This window comes from Oratosquilla oratoria, chromosome 2, assembly GCF_046742065.1.
Source record: "Oratosquilla oratoria isolate Oo_2021 chromosome 2, ASM4674206v1, whole genome shotgun sequence".
In the NCBI taxonomy this organism is placed as follows: Eukaryota; Metazoa; Arthropoda; class Malacostraca; order Stomatopoda; family Squillidae; genus Oratosquilla; species Oratosquilla oratoria.
In genome coordinates, this window is record NC_134778.1 from 54,812,700 (window position 1) to 54,828,126 (window position 15,427).

Genomic DNA, 15,427 nt, shown 5'->3' on the forward strand with positions numbered 1-15,427 from the left:
CCAGTACAGAAATAACCCCCAGAAGGCTAAAGAACAACAATAAATTATTATGTAATACACATGGAAATAGGTTCAGAATAAGTAGCCTAGACGGAGTAGGGATGAGGATAATATTTGCTGATCGTATATCTTTGAGCTTATATTGGAACTACTGTCACTTGGACCTTTCGTATGCCAGACTTCTGCTCTTTGTCCCATCTATGGGACATGAGGATCTCTATATCAAATATGTGTCTTATGGAAGTGCATTTGTTTGGGCAACAATACTTACATATGTGTACATGAATACTTCACAGTGCAACTTGTCTCTCCTATCCATTTAGATGAAATTTCTACCTTCTTATTATGTCCATAATCAGTCGACTGACTTGGAACACAGCGTATTCTTATCCTGGTAACTTTCTTTTCTTTTTCCCACATGCGAGTAGAAGGATATCCAGAGGATGGATATTTACGATGCCGAGAACTATGTGGCACTAAATGGTCTAGATATTTGCATAAGAATTGTCGCATACCCTTGTCACCCTGCCTTTTTCATACAATATAGGTGGGTAGTATTGTTGTCTTTTCCTCTGACATCAAGTTGTTTATCACAGGGTTCATTTTTTTCTCTACAACTATAAAATACCCTCTACTCATGTGTTCTAATATTGTTCTCGTTTTTGTTGGAAGGAGTCTCTTGAGATTTTTCTACCGATTCCATCCATCGGTTAAACAATCAGCAGAGCGATACAGAAATCTACTTTTGGAGAAATGGAGAAAGAAGATGGAGATAGCGTCCCATACAGACAAGACCATTCAGGCTCCAGGTAGCGAACGGCCTGTGGTTATTGGAGTTCACGTAAGGAGGACGAATTACATCTCGTATATGAAATCGCAGGTTAATTCCAAAGTCATGGAACCTATCTATTTCCATGACGCCTTTGCCTATGCGAGGAAAAGGTGAGAAGTGCCTCCTTCATGTTTCATCTATTTCCCATTCTTTTGGGGGTGTTTTTATAATTCCTTTTCCCTTGCACGTGGTTTCATTCTTTGTTCCTCTTCTCAGGTATGGCAAAGTGGTGTTCATCGTGGTGTCGGACGACCTTCCCTGGTGCCACAAGAACATAGTCCTGGCTCATCCGGATGCAGTGGCCCTCGATAAGCCCATATCGAGGAACGAAGACCTGGCACTCATGGCTCTGTCTGACCACTTAATCTATGGCCTTGGTACTTTTGCTCTATTTGGTGGACTGCTGGCAAAGGGGGACATCATCTACGCTACCAACGTAACCTACAACTTAAAACGACCCTATAAAATTGAAATTTGGGTGTCCGAGGCTTACCACGAGAATCTGATTCCTTTTCACTATCGGAAACCATAATAGAGTCTGACGGATGGAGAATTTTCAGTTTACCCATAACAGGCCATTACTGTTTTCATGTCTGATGAGGTTTGTAGATTTCTTTAAGATAAAGTGGATCACTCATGAATTCTTGTATTAATTAGGCTGAAAACATTATCTTGTCGTCGGAAGTATTCGCTGTCGAACTGGTCCATTTTCGTTTGCCTGAAGGCTATAACGATCCATGTACTACATATACACATAGCAGGTAGTACATCATTTATTAACAGGAATCGAGAGAAGAAAAATGATGGTATCTGTGTGATTATTCTTATTTGTTATGAAGATATTGTAACTGCGAGACAATGGAAGTGGGATAGTGATGTTTGCTGACACAAATCTAATTCATCATTTCAAAATCCAGATGGTCATTATCTATCATTCTCTCTATAAACAATAGAGAGTAATAAATTCCTTAAAGATATGATGTGATTAATGCAAGTAAATGCTTAGTTACTTATACGAAGGTCAAGGACAAGATTCCCAAGGAATTCGTTTTGTCCATTGGTGGAACATTCTATTACACTCAAAAATTCTTATTCCCTGACAACTAGAAATAGATTTAGAGTAGTTTTATTCAGTAGCTACCTGCGACTCCTACTGCCCTGGCAAGCTGATGGTGTTGGTGGCAGATTAACCTTGTACACATGAAAAGTGTCTGCAGACTGCAGAAGACAATCAGAAAAGACTCTTTGCCGGTTGGTCTTCTGCAGCAGAAGTAGTCTGTTGCCAAACAATGTTCTCACTTGTGTCCTCAAATACTATGGGTGTGTGGTCGAGAGTTTAGTGCCATATCTATAGTGAAATCATTCTTTGGTCACCAAAATGACTCAGTTGTAATACGGCATTAGAGTCAAGTTGGTGTTGTTATTGGAAGAATATATATCTATTGACTGTATTGAAGTGGTCTTATCTATGGACAATACTGGTTATGTCAGATTAACACTGAGTGTCATACTAAAGCACCGAGAGAATTTTGTTCGACATCGAAAGCACAAGACAAGTCGTGGTTGCAAGTACCAAAAGTTTTAACATCATTATTGTCAACAGACACTGACCATGTCCTTGCTTTGGGCAATAGCCTAGTCATAAAAAAATTAGTTAGACAAATTGTTGCATTAGTAAGGTAGAAGTAGTCAGACTTAAAAGCTACAAAATTCCCTAGTCCAGACGAAAATTTTCCGAGAGTGCTTAAAGAGTGTAAATTTGAAATCTGTGACCAGTTAACAGAAATATCTAATAAACCGGTAGACACTGGTTTTGTGTCTATTGCTTGGGGGCAGGCAAACGTTTTTCCTATTTTCAAAAAGGGAGATAAATCTATATGCAACTACAGGCCAATCAGTTTCCCATCAGTTATAGTTAAAATGCTTGAATCGATAATAGTTAATAGACTCAGAGATCACATCGAGAGACAATTTGATTCATGACTCACAGCATGGTTTCTTCAAGGCTAAGTCATGTGTGACTAATCTTCTATCTTTTTATACTAAAATATATGAGGCGTCAGATAACAATGATAGTTACGATGTTATTTACCTTGACTTTAGCAAAGAGTTCGACAAGTTGCCCCACCAGAGACTACTAAATAAAATCAAAACCTATAGCATAGGAGGAAAAGTGTTAGAATAGATTAGAGCTTGGATCAGTAAGAGAAAACTGCGGTTCACCATAAACTGTGTCAAATCCAAATGGGGTAGTGTTTCTAGTGGAGTTCTACAGTAGTCGGTTTTGGGTCCCTTATTGTTCATTATGTATATAAAGGACTTGGACAATGGGATTAATAGTGATGTTAGTAAGTTTGCGGACGACGCTAAAATAGGACGCCTAATTAGGTGAGGAGACGACGCTGATATTCTGCAGGATGATTTGAACAAATTGTTCACATGGTCGGTGAAATGGCAAATGAACTTCAATATCTCAAAGTGCAGCGTGTTAAACGTAGGGCTACATAACCTCGAAAACAGATATAGCTTAGATAACACGATTTTAGAGAAAAGTGAGTGCGAGAGAGACTTGGTGAGTCTAGTGACTCCTGACCTTAAATCCAGGAAACAGTGCATTAGCACCAGGAATAAAGCTAACAGAGCATTAGGTTTCATTGCTTGGACGGTTACGAATAGAAGTGCAGAGGTAATTATCAAACTGTATCTAGCGTTAGTTAGACCTATCCTTGACTATGCGGTACAGTTTTGGTCTCCGTCCTATAGAATGGACATTAATTCACTAGAATCAGTACAGAGGAGAGTGACCATATAATACATGGGCTCAGAAATTTGCCTTAAGAAGAGAGGCTTAGGCACCTTAAGTTACACTCTGGAAAGACTGAGAGTGCGGGGTGATCTAATAGAGGTGTTCAAGTAGATCAAAGGCTTTAACAAGGGTGACGCAAACAAGGTCATCCTATTAAGACAACAGGGCAGGACTCGCCTTAATGGATTGAAATTTGACAAATTTAGATTTAATAAGGAAATAGGCAAGAACTGATTCACTAATGGGGTGGTCAACGAATGGAACTGACTTAGATAACCATGTAGTAATCGCTGAAACTATCGGTTGTTTTAAGAAACGGTTAGACAACTTTATGGATGGAGATGACATGTGGTAATGGACATGGAACTGCCTAGTGTAGGCCCTATGGTCTCTTGCAGTCCCCTTCATTCTTATGTTCTTAAGATGACAAGCAATGGCAAATGACAGTGCACTGTCAAACTCGAGAAGGCGGAAAGTCCATTTTTTGAGGGACGGGACATCGAAGTGTAATACTCCCAACAGGCGACTGTCAGACCGTCACAAGACTGGAAACGTGGTCAGTCCAAACGATGTAGTCTGACATGAGTTCCTTGTCCATCTAGACTGAATGTGGACGAGAGAGCACCTTTCTCATTCAGACTCCTTCTAGCTAACATAAATCTAACTCATGGGTTCAGATTCTAGGAGACAAATTTATGTGTAACAGCAAATCCAGTCTTTATCGTTGTTATAAGTCGGGACACCGTTTAAGAAAAATTGTGGAAGTTTAAAAATAATCCTGTGACGGATGGAATAATACCTATGCACTTTTTATGTACGTTGCTGCTAGTTGATTTTATTCAGCTGAGGGGAAACCCTTTTTAACGGAATTATTGACGTTTTAATTTTATTTTTCTTGTTTTATGGTGTATGTATTTTATTTAATTCCATTTATTCATTCCTATTTTTCATTAATTTTGTATTTTGCCCTTTTTTCTATTTTCTTTCCTGTGAGAATGACGACCTTTAATGGGAGTACATTCAATCCTGAGAAAATTCTCTCCATCCAGATAGACGCTGGATCGGATCTACTTCCAGAAGAAGGTCTGCAGTTGACTTGGAGGAGTCAGTGAGGCATCTCCAAGGTCGAATGTTGTTAATTTTTGGATCTTTGTCCATCCACACCTTATAATGTTGATCCTGTGGCGTCGCTTCTCCCCATGGTTTGGCTGTGCCAAGCATACGGACCAAGATGATGCCGCATGCCCAGAGGTCGACAGGAGGGCCAAGATAGCTCGATTCTTGAAATATTTCAGGAGCCATGTACGCTGGAGTACCCACAATGCCACTTAATCGAACCTCCTCGCCTTCGACGATGAAGACGTCTGCCAGCCCGAAATCGGCAATCTTGACGACTTTGTGTTGAGTGAGGAGGAGGTTCGCTGGCTTTAGATCGCGATGGACGACGCCTCTGGAATGAAGGAAATCGACGCCTTTCATTAGTTGAGAAAAATATTGCAGGGCGTCCTTCAGTCCTACGCTCTTGATGGTACTCTTGAGGTCTCCTCCTGAACAGTATTCCATAAATAAGGTCAGTGTGTGTTCTGACCTCTCCCAACAATGGAGGTTGATGATGTTTGGATGATTAAGTTGGAAATGGATAGTTTCCTCATCCGTACATTTTCTCATTTCAAAATGTAAAGGGACGATTTTGATTGCAACTTTGTCCCCGTTGTTGGCATTCTTTGCCAAAAGAACTCTGCCGAAGGACCCGGATCCGAGTACTCGAAGACTCATCCATTCATGTTTATTTTTGAATGTTCGGGCCTTCTTCTTGTTCTCCCAAGAGATCTTCCATCCGGGAATTTTAACGATGGTTCTCTTCTTTTGTCCTGAAGATTCTCCACGAAGGCAGCTGAGGAAAGCGGCACAACTAAGGAGACTCTTCCAGAAAGACTTCTTTGGTGTCTTGATGCCGCTGTTCTGGTGTTGGTCGTTGGAGTCTGAAGAAAGTTCTTGCAGTCTTGAGTACTTGTTGAACATCTTGCTGAATTCTCGTACAAAATATAAATGAATTTGAGTTTGGGTGTGTGACGAAATGGATCGTAATGAACATCACAGTTTATGACATTTTGCAAGAATTAATCCCTGTAGTGTACCCTCCATCCAAATGGAAATTTTCAAGCGTTACACAGAAGAAAACGCGTAAAACATTTTGGAATTAGACAAGATAATTTCGAGGCTTCCAGTTTGTGTGTCATAGTTGAATAATATTGTTTAGTTTTAACTAGAAAATACAAATTAAAACATTATTGCACCATTAAGTCAACTGGATATTCTGCATATTATGCTTCATCTCTACACGCTCTTCTCAAATAGAAAAGTCATTAGTATGAATCTTTTACCTATTGCTTTCAATCTTATTTCCTTTCGCTTTATATGCATCTGGTCACACACACACACACACACACACACACACACACACACACACACACACACACACACACACACACACACATACACGGACGCACGCACGCACGTAGACACACACACACACACACACACACACACACACACACACACACACACACACACACACAAACACACACACTACGAGCATAGCTCTCGTCCCGTAAAATACAACTAGGTAAGTACACACACACGCACACACACACACACACTCACACACACACACACATACACACACACACATGTATACAACTTTTACAATAATAATACTCCAAATTACCTAAGATACAATTTACAACCAATAGTACACAACTGCACCAGAAATAGCTGAGACTGCTACCAAATCAGACACGCTGGCTCCTTCTGCAAAACCAGCTTCTATCACAATAGTTCTGTATTATGGAACGACTTCCCGTCTAACATAAGATTATTACCAACTAATAAAGATTAAGTGCCATGTTAAAAATGTTGCCTGTTCTCAACTGATAGCCAGAAATCAGGATTCTTTTATTTATCATTAGTTCTTTATATATCATGGGGCTATTTCTAATATCTAAATTTGCTGTCCTCACGCGAACTTTGTTGTACGTAATTCTTTATATGATTGCAGCTATTACAGTACTAATCAACTTATTCTCCAGTGATGTTTAGGGCATTGTAGTTATTAGTTCTGATGTTGCCTTATCGTTTTTAAAGTGATGTTTTCTAAATCTCCATCCTAAATTTGTATTTGTTATCCCTTTCCAACGCAAGTTTTATTTTTTATTTTGAAAACCAGTTTATTTCTTTCAACTATTAAAATAGATTTAGCTGGGTAACCTACCTTTCTATGGTCATTATTTGGCAATATTTACTATAATTTGCTATCATGGAGTCGATTTCGTTATTTGTTAACTTTGCGAAAATACAAAGGATTAATGTACATTTTCTATGTCAAGCTTACTATAGAAAACGAATATTTGTGAGTGACTATTTGTATTGAAGTTTTCCAGGATAAATAAAAGCGACTCCCAATTATATTTCTGAGAGAAAACTGCGGTTCACCATAAACTGTGTAAAATCCAAATGGGTTAGTGTTTCTAGTGGAGTTCTCCAGTAGTCCGTTTGGGTCCCTTATTGTTCACTTTGTATACAAAGGACTTGGACAATGGGATTAATAGTGATGTTAGTAAGTTTGCGGACGACGCTAAAATAGGACGCCTAATTAGGTAAGGAGACGATGCCGATATTCTGCAGGATGATCTTAACAGATTGTTCACATGGTCGGTGAAATGGCAAATGAACTTTAATATCTCAAAGTGCAGCGTGTTAAACGTAGGGCTACATAACCTCGAAAACAGATATAGCTTAGATAACACGATTTTAGAGAAAAGTGAGTGCGAGAGAGACTTGGGAGTTCTGGTGACTCCTGACCTTAAATCCAGGAAACAGTGCATTAGCACCAGGAATAAAGCTAACAGATCATTAGGTTTCATTGCATGGTCGGTTGCGAATAGAAGTGCAGAGGTAATTATCAAACTCTATCGTTAGTTAGACCTATCCTTGACTATGCGGTACAGTTTTGGTCTCTGTCCTATAGAATGGACATTAATTCACTAGAATCAGTACAGAGGAGAGTGACCATATAATACATGGGCTCAGAAATTTGCCTTAAGAAGAGAGTCTTAGGCATCTTAAGTTACACTCTGGAAAGACTCAGAGTGCGGGGTGATCTAATAGAGGTGTTCAAGTAGATCAAAGGCTTTAACAAGGGTGACGCAAACAAGGTCATCCTATAAAGACAACAGGGCAGGACTCGCCTTAATGGATTGAAATTTGACAAATTTAGATTTAATAAGGAAATAGGTAAGAACTGATTCACTAATGGGGTGGTCAACGAATGGAACTGACACAGATAACCATGTAGTGATCGCTGAAACTATCGGTTGTTTTAAGAAACGGTTAGACAACTTTATGGATGGAGATGACATGTGGTAATGAACATGGAACTGCCTAGTGTAGGCCCTATGGTCTCTTGCAGTCCCCTTCATTCTTATGTTCTTAAGATGACAAGCAAGGGCAAAACACAGTGACACTGTCAAACTCGAGAAGGCGGAAAGTCCATTTTTGAGAGACGGGACATCGAAGCGTAATACTCCCAACAGGCGACTGTCAGACCGTCACAAGACTGAAAACGTGGTCAGTCTAAACAATGTAGTCTGACATCAGTTCCTTGTCCATCTAGAGTTCTAGACTGATTGTGGACGAGGGAGTACCTGTCTTTTTCAGACGCCCTCTAGCTAACACAAATTTAACTCGTGGGTTCAAATTCTAGGAGATAAATTTATATGTAACAGCAAATCCAATCTTTATCGTTGTTATAAGTCGGGACACCAATTAAGAAACATTGTGGGCGTTTAAAAATAATCTTGTGACGGATGGAATAATATTTATGCACTTTTTGTGTACGTTGCTGCTAGGTGATTTTATTCAGCTGAGGGGAAAACCCTTTTTTAATGGAATTATTGACTTTTTCATTTTATTTTCCTTGTTTTATATTTTATGTATTTTATTTAATTCCATTTATTTCTTCTTATTTTCATTAATTTTGTATTTTGCCCTTTTTTCTATTTTCTTTCCTCTGAGAATGACGACCTGTAATGGGAGTACGTTCAATGCTGACAAAATTCTCTCCATCCAGATAGACGCTGGATCGGATCTACTTCCAGAAGAAGGTCTGCAGTTGTCTTCGAGGAGTCAGTGAGGCATCTCCAAGGTCGAATGTTGTTAATTTTTGGATCTTTGTCCATCCACACCTTATAATGTTGATCCTGTGGCGTCGCTTCTCCCCATGGTTTGGCTGTGCCAAGCATACGGACCAAGATGATGCCGCATGCCCAGAGGTCGACAGGAGGGCCAAGATAGCTCGATTCTTGAAAGATTTCAGGAGCCATGTACGCTGGAGTACCCACAATGCCACTTAATCGAACCTCCTCGCCTTCGACGATGAAGACGTCTGCCAGCCCGAAATCGGCAATCTTGACGACTTTGTGTTGAGTGAGGAGGAGGTTCGCTGGCTTTAGATCGCGATGGACGACGCCTCTGGAATGAAGGAAATCGACGCCTTTCATTAGTTGAGAAAAATATTGCAGGGCGTCCTTCGGTCCTACGCTCTTGAGGGTACTTTTGAGGTCTCCTCCTGAACAGTATTCCATAAATAAGGTCAGTGTGTGTTCTGACCTCTCCCAACAATGGAGGTTGATGATGTTTGGATGATTAAGTTGGAAATGGATAGTTTCCTCATCCGTACATTTTCTCATTTCAAAACGTAAAGGGACGATTTTGATTGCAACTTTGTCCCCGTTGTTGGCATTCTTTGCCAAAAGAACTCTGCCGAAGGACCCGAATCCGAGTACTCGAAGACTCATCCATTCATGTTTATTTTTGAATGTTCGGGCCTTCTTCTTGTTTTCCCAAGAGATCTTCCATCCGGGAATCTTAACGATGGTTCTCTTCCTTTGTCCTGAAGATTCTCCACGAAGGCAGCTGAGGAAAGCGGCACAACTAAGGAGACTCTTCCAGAAAGACTTCTTCGTTCTCTTGATCTCGTTGGTCTGTTCCTGGTTCGTAGGGTCTGAAGAAAGTTCTTCCTGCAGTCTTGAGTACTTGTTTTTGAACATCTTGCTGAATTCACGCACAAAATCTAGATGGAATTTGAGCTTGGGTGTGTGACGAGATGGATCATCATGAACATGACAGTTTATGACATTTTGCAAGAATTAATCCCTGTAGTGTACCCTCCATCCAAATGGAAATTTTCAAGCGTTACACAGAAGAAAACGCGTAAAACATAAAGTCGTGACTTTGGAATCAAACAAGATAATTTCGAGGCTTCCAGTTTGTTTGTCATAGTTGAATAACATTGTTTAGTTTTAACTAGAAAATAAAAATTATAACATTATTGTGCCACTAAGTCAATTGGATATTCTGTGACTTTCTCACAGCATTTGCTGAAACTAACGAAGGAGTTCTGTGTCAACTTTGTTCATATTTGCGTACACTCTTCTCAAATACAAAGATCATTAGTATGAATCCTTTAAATCCTTTACCTATCGCTTTCAATCTCATTCCATTTCACTTTATGTGCATCTGGTCACATGCACACACACATGCACGCATCCACACACTCACACACACGCACACACACACACACACACACACACACACACACACACACACACACACACACACACACACACACACACACACACACACACACACACAGACAGAGTGAATTTTATGAGCATATTTTTTCTTGTATATTTCAATTAGGTCAATACAATTAGGTGAACACACACACACACACACACACACACACACACACACACAAACACACACATATATGAACTCTAGAGCTCTCATCCGGGAGGGAAATAGTTATCGATCGCGAGTCCATCAAGTGATCCAAGACCATGGTGAATACACACACACAAAGACACATAGACGCAGATACACACGCACACACACACACACACACACACACACACACACACACACATGAGGTGAATATCATGTTTCGGCTAAGATCACAATAATATTCTTATTTTCGTGACACTGACGATTACCGAAATTATGATCACTCAATTTCATGAGATCCCGAACGAAGCTAATTTCTTTGCTTTGCTGAATTTGATGATCACACGGCCCACTGAACTCTGCCAAGAACTCTCCTCCATTCACTTTTGACCAGCTGCGTTCTGACTTATTGAGACGGTTTCAGGAATAAAACTGCAAATATGGGGTTTCGTGTCAAAGCGATACGATATTGTGGAACAACGGTGGAAACCAAGGACATGAGGAACAAATGTCATCTGACACTAGACCACTGACGTGACAGAAGAAAAATAGGTCTTTAATGCCATGATTTCCTTTGACATAATGAAGATGGCCGTCCAATATGCCCATAGCACACACGGCATGAAATTCTTGAATCAAATACACAAACTTGTTTTAAGACATGAGTTTCTTGAACCAAATGCATAAAGTGAAATAGTGTGAGGGTTTTAAAAGTCCATTTAAACTACCTATCAATGGACTCTCATGTCTTCCATCAGTCCTGGCGAACGCTCTCTGCCATTACAATTAGCAATTTGACCTCTGTTTTAAGTTAAAGTTTTTGGGTTGCTGGCTTATCTATAAAATCTATCGATAATTTTCATAGGTATAGTTAACGAGGCTAGTAGGGTTTTGCTCTCTAATGGTAGAAAATGTTCGTCAGTGCTAGAGAGCGTTCTCAAAAGTACAACCCTTATCCTCTGTCACTGCATCAATTGGTATATAAGTTTAGGTTGAACAGAAGACTTTGGTCACCTTGACCGAGACCAATGAGATCCACCTGGAGTCCATAGACACCTTAGGAGCCACAGACGGCAAAAAAAGATCACAAACTAAAGAGTAGTGGTAGTTAGTGGATATTTGGTGATATAACCACTACAGAAATAGCCTCCAGAAGACTAAAGAATATGCCTGCCATTTATTTGATAATATTTGTTTATTTGTTTGTTATTATTTGTCTGTTTGTCTACTATTATTTGGTTGATTTTCATTTATCAATATTTATCTGTCAATTTTCTATTATTTACTATTACCTGCTTGGTTATTATTTAACTATACCTATCCATTTATCTATTTATTTTGTTTAGTATTATTTGTATTATAATTTTCTTCATTTATCATTATTATGTTTTTTTCTCGCATCCGACCTAGTTATGGACCAAAAGGTCTGTTGTCAGCATGCTCCTCCTTTGTAATCCTTTGTAAGTCATGTGTGACGAATCTTGTATCTTTTTTATACTAAAGTATATAAGGCGTTATATAAGAATGATAGTTACGATTTTATTTACATTGAGTTTAAAGAGTTCGACAAGGTTCCCCACCAGAGACTACTAAATAAGATAAAATCCCATGGCATAGGAGTTAAAGTGTTAGAGTTTGGATCAGTGAGAGAAAACAGCGGGTCACCATAAATGGTGTAAAATGCAAATGGGGAGTGTTTCTAGTGGAGTTGCCCAGGGCTCGGTTTTTGGTTCTTTTATTGTTCATTATGTACATAAACGACTTGGACAATGATATTAATAGTGATGTTAGTAAGTTTGCGGACGACACTAGAATAGGGCACCTAATTAGGTCAGGAGACTAGGCCGAGATTGTGTGGGATGATCTTAACAAATTGCTTGATTTCGTTGAAGAAACGGCAAATGGACTTCAATATCTCAAAGTGCAGTGCGTTAAACGTAGGGCTACACAACCTCGAAAACAGATATAGCTTAGATAACACATTCTTAGAGAAAAGTGAGTGCCAAAAAAACTTGGGAGTTCCAGTGAGTCCTGACCTTAAATCCAGGAAACGGTGAATTAGCACCAGGAATAAATTTAACAGAGCGTTAGATTTCATTGCTAGGACGGTTTCGAATAGAAGTGCAGAGATAATTAATAAACTTTATCTAGCGTTAGTTAGAACCATCGTTGAGTATACTGTACATTTTTGTTCTCCGTCCTATCGAATGGACATCAGTTCACTAGAATCAATATAGAGGAGAATGACCAAAATGATACATGGGCTAAGAAATTTACCTGAAGAGGAGAGACTTAGGCTCGTTAACTTACACTCTGGAAAGACTCAGAGTGCGGGGTGATCTAATAGAGGTGTTCAAGTAGATCAAAGGCTTTAAGAAGGGTGACGCACACAAGGTCATCATATTAAGACAACAGGGCAGGACTCACAGTAATGAATTTAAATTGGACAAATTTAGATTTAAGAATGAAATAGACAAGAGTATGTTTACTAATAGGGTGGTCAACAAGTGGAATTGACTTAGTAACCATGTAGTGAGCGCTGAAACTATCGGTTGTTTTAGGAACGGTTGGACAACTTTATGGATGGAGATGACATGTGGTAATGGACATAGAACTGCCTAGTGTACGCCCTATGGCCTCCCTCAGTCTCCTTCATTCTTATGTTCCTAAGATGACAAGGCAAAACGCCGTAACACTGTCAAACTCGAAAACGTTGCAAGTTCGTTTTTGAGAGACGGGATATCGAAGCGTAATACTCCCATCAGGCGACTGTCAGACCATCACAAGACTGGAAACGTGGTCAGTCTAAACGATGTAGTCTGACATCAGTTCCTTGTCCATCTAGACTGAATATGGACGAGAGAGCACCTTTCTCTTTCAGACTCCTTCTAGCTAACATAAATTTAACTCGGGTTCAAATTCTAGGAGATAAATTTATGTGTAACAGCAAATCCAATCTTTATCGTTGTTAGAATTCGGGACACCGTTTAAGAAACATTGTGGGCGTTTAAAAATAATCCTGTGACGGATGGAATAATATTTATGGACTTTTTGTGTACGTTGCTGCTAGGTGATTTTATTCAGCTGAGGGAAAAACCCTTCTAAAATTACTGACTTTTTGATTCTATTTTTTTTTGTTTTATATATTTTGTATTTGATTTAATTCTATTTATCTATTCTTATTTTTCATTAATTTTTGTATTTTGCCCATTTTTCTATTTTCTTTCATCTGAGAATGACGACCTTTAATGTGAGTACGTTCATTCTTGACAAAATTCTCTCCATCCAGATAGACGCTGGATCGGATCTACTTCCAGAAGAAGGTCTGCAGTCGGCTTGGAGGAGTCAGTGAGGCATGTCCAAGGTCGAATATTGTTAATTTTTGGATCTTTGTCCATCCACACCTTATAATGTTGATCCTGTGGCGTCGCTTCTCCCCATGGTTTGGCTGTGCCAAGCATACGGACCAAGATGATACCGCATGCCCAGAGGTCGACAGGAGGGCCAAGATAGCTCGATTCTTGAAAGATTTCAGGAGCCATGTACGCTGGAGTACCCACAATGCCACTTAATCGAACCTCCTCGCCTTCGACGATGAAGACGTCTGCCAGCCCGAAATCGGCAATCTTGACGACTTTGTGTTGAGTGAGGAGGAGGTTCGCTGGCTTTAGATCACGATGGACGACGCCTCTGGAATGAAGGTAATCGACGCCTTTCATCAGTTGAGAAAAATATTGCAGGGCGTCCTTCAGTCCTACGCTCTTGATGGTACTCTTGAGGTCTCCTCGTGAACAGTATTCCATAAATAAGGTCAGTGTGTGTTCTGACCTCTCCCAACAATGGAGGTTGATGATGTTTGGATGATTAAGTTGGAAATGGATAGTTTCCTCATCCGTACATTTTCTCATTTCAAAACGTAAAGGGACGATTTTGATTGCAACTTTGTCCCCGTTGTTGGCATTCTTTGCCAAAAGAACTCTGCCGAAGGACCCGAATCCGAGTACTCGAAGACTCATCCATTCATGTTTATTTTTGAATGTTCGGGCCTTCTTCTTGTTCTCCCAAGAGATCTTCCATCCTGGAATTTTAACGATGGTTCTCTTCTTTTGTCCTGAAGATTCTCCACGCAGGCAGCTGAGGAAAGCGGCACAACTAAGGAGACTCTTCCAGAAAGACTTCGTTTTCTTGATGCCGCTGTTCTGGTGTTGGTCCTTGGAGTCTGAAGAAAGTTCTTGCAGTCTTGAGTACTTGTTGAACATCTTGCTGAATTCTCGCACAAAATATAAATGAATTTGAGTTTGGGTGTGTGACGAAATGGATCGTAATGAACATCACAGTTTATGACATTTTGCAAGAATTAATCCCTGTAGTGTACCCTCCATCCAAATGGAAATTTTCAAGCGTTACACAGAAGAAAACGCGTAAAACATAAAGTCGTGACTTTGGAATCAAACAAGATAATTTCGAGGCTTCCAGTTTGTGTATCATAGTTGAATAATATTGTTTTAATTAACTAGAAAATAAAATTAAGACATTATTGTGCCACTAAGTCATTTGGATATTCTGTGACTTTCTCGCAGCACTCGCTGAAACTAACGAAGGGGTTCTGTGTCAACTTTGTTTATATTAGCGTATGCTTCATCTCTACACGCTCTTCTCAAATAGAAAAGTCATTAGTATGAATCTTTTACCTATTGCTTTCAATCTTATTTCCTTTCGCTTTATATGCATCTGGTCACACACACACACACACACACACACACACACACACACACGCATACACACGCATACACACGCATACACACACACACACACACACACACACACACACACACACACACACACACACACACACACACACACACACACACACACACACACACACACACACACACACACACTACGAGCATAGCTCTCGTCCCGTAAAATACAACTAGGTAAATACACACACACACACACACACACACACACACACACACACACACACACACACACACACACAAATA

The 15,427-nt window shown here is 39.8% G+C and overlaps 4 protein-coding genes across 4 annotated transcripts in view; 1 reads left to right on the top strand and 3 right to left on the bottom strand.

Moving 5' to 3' along the window:
• LOC143033962 (galactoside alpha-(1,2)-fucosyltransferase 2-like) overlaps nt 1-1,480 on the top strand; it is a 9,491-nt gene extending 8,011 nt beyond the window's left edge. Inside the window, exons 4-6 of the mRNA XM_076199691.1 lie at nt 429-547; nt 673-942; nt 1,049-1,480. Coding sequence (XP_076055806.1) covers nt 429-547; nt 673-942; nt 1,049-1,364 — 705 coding nt within the window. The 3' untranslated portion in view covers nt 1,365-1,480. The remainder of the gene's footprint in view (nt 1-428; nt 548-672; nt 943-1,048) is intronic.
• A 3,178-nt stretch (nt 1,481-4,658) lies between these two features.
• Nucleotides 4,659-5,660, bottom strand: LOC143036013 (serine/threonine-protein kinase Chk1-like). The gene has a single exon (XM_076203274.1). The coding sequence runs from the start codon at nt 5,658-5,660 to the stop codon at nt 4,659-4,661; it is 1,002 nt and encodes a 333-aa protein (XP_076059389.1).
• Nucleotides 5,661-8,737: 3,077 nt separating this feature from the next.
• Nucleotides 8,738-9,745, bottom strand: LOC143036022 (serine/threonine-protein kinase Chk1-like). Its single transcript, XM_076203283.1, has one exon. It carries the CDS (start codon nt 9,743-9,745, stop codon nt 8,738-8,740), a length of 1,008 nt encoding a protein of 335 aa, XP_076059398.1.
• Nucleotides 9,746-13,681: 3,936 nt separating this feature from the next.
• On the bottom strand, nt 13,682-15,117 carry LOC143036033 (serine/threonine-protein kinase Chk1-like). The gene has a single exon (XM_076203291.1). The coding sequence runs from the start codon at nt 14,678-14,680 to the stop codon at nt 13,682-13,684; it is 999 nt and encodes a 332-aa protein (XP_076059406.1). The 5' UTR covers nt 14,681-15,117.
• Nucleotides 15,118-15,427: the final 310 nt, after the last annotated feature.

Excerpts from the sequence above, each read along its gene's own strand:
- LOC143036013 (XM_076203274.1), bottom strand. The coding sequence starts at position 5,660 with ATGTTCAACAAGTACTCAAGACTGCAAGAACTTTCTTCAGACTCCAAC.
- LOC143036022 (XM_076203283.1), bottom strand. The coding sequence starts at position 9,745 with ATGTTCAAAAACAAGTACTCAAGACTGCAGGAAGAACTTTCTTCAGAC.
- LOC143036033 (XM_076203291.1), bottom strand. The coding sequence starts at position 14,680 with ATGTTCAACAAGTACTCAAGACTGCAAGAACTTTCTTCAGACTCCAAG.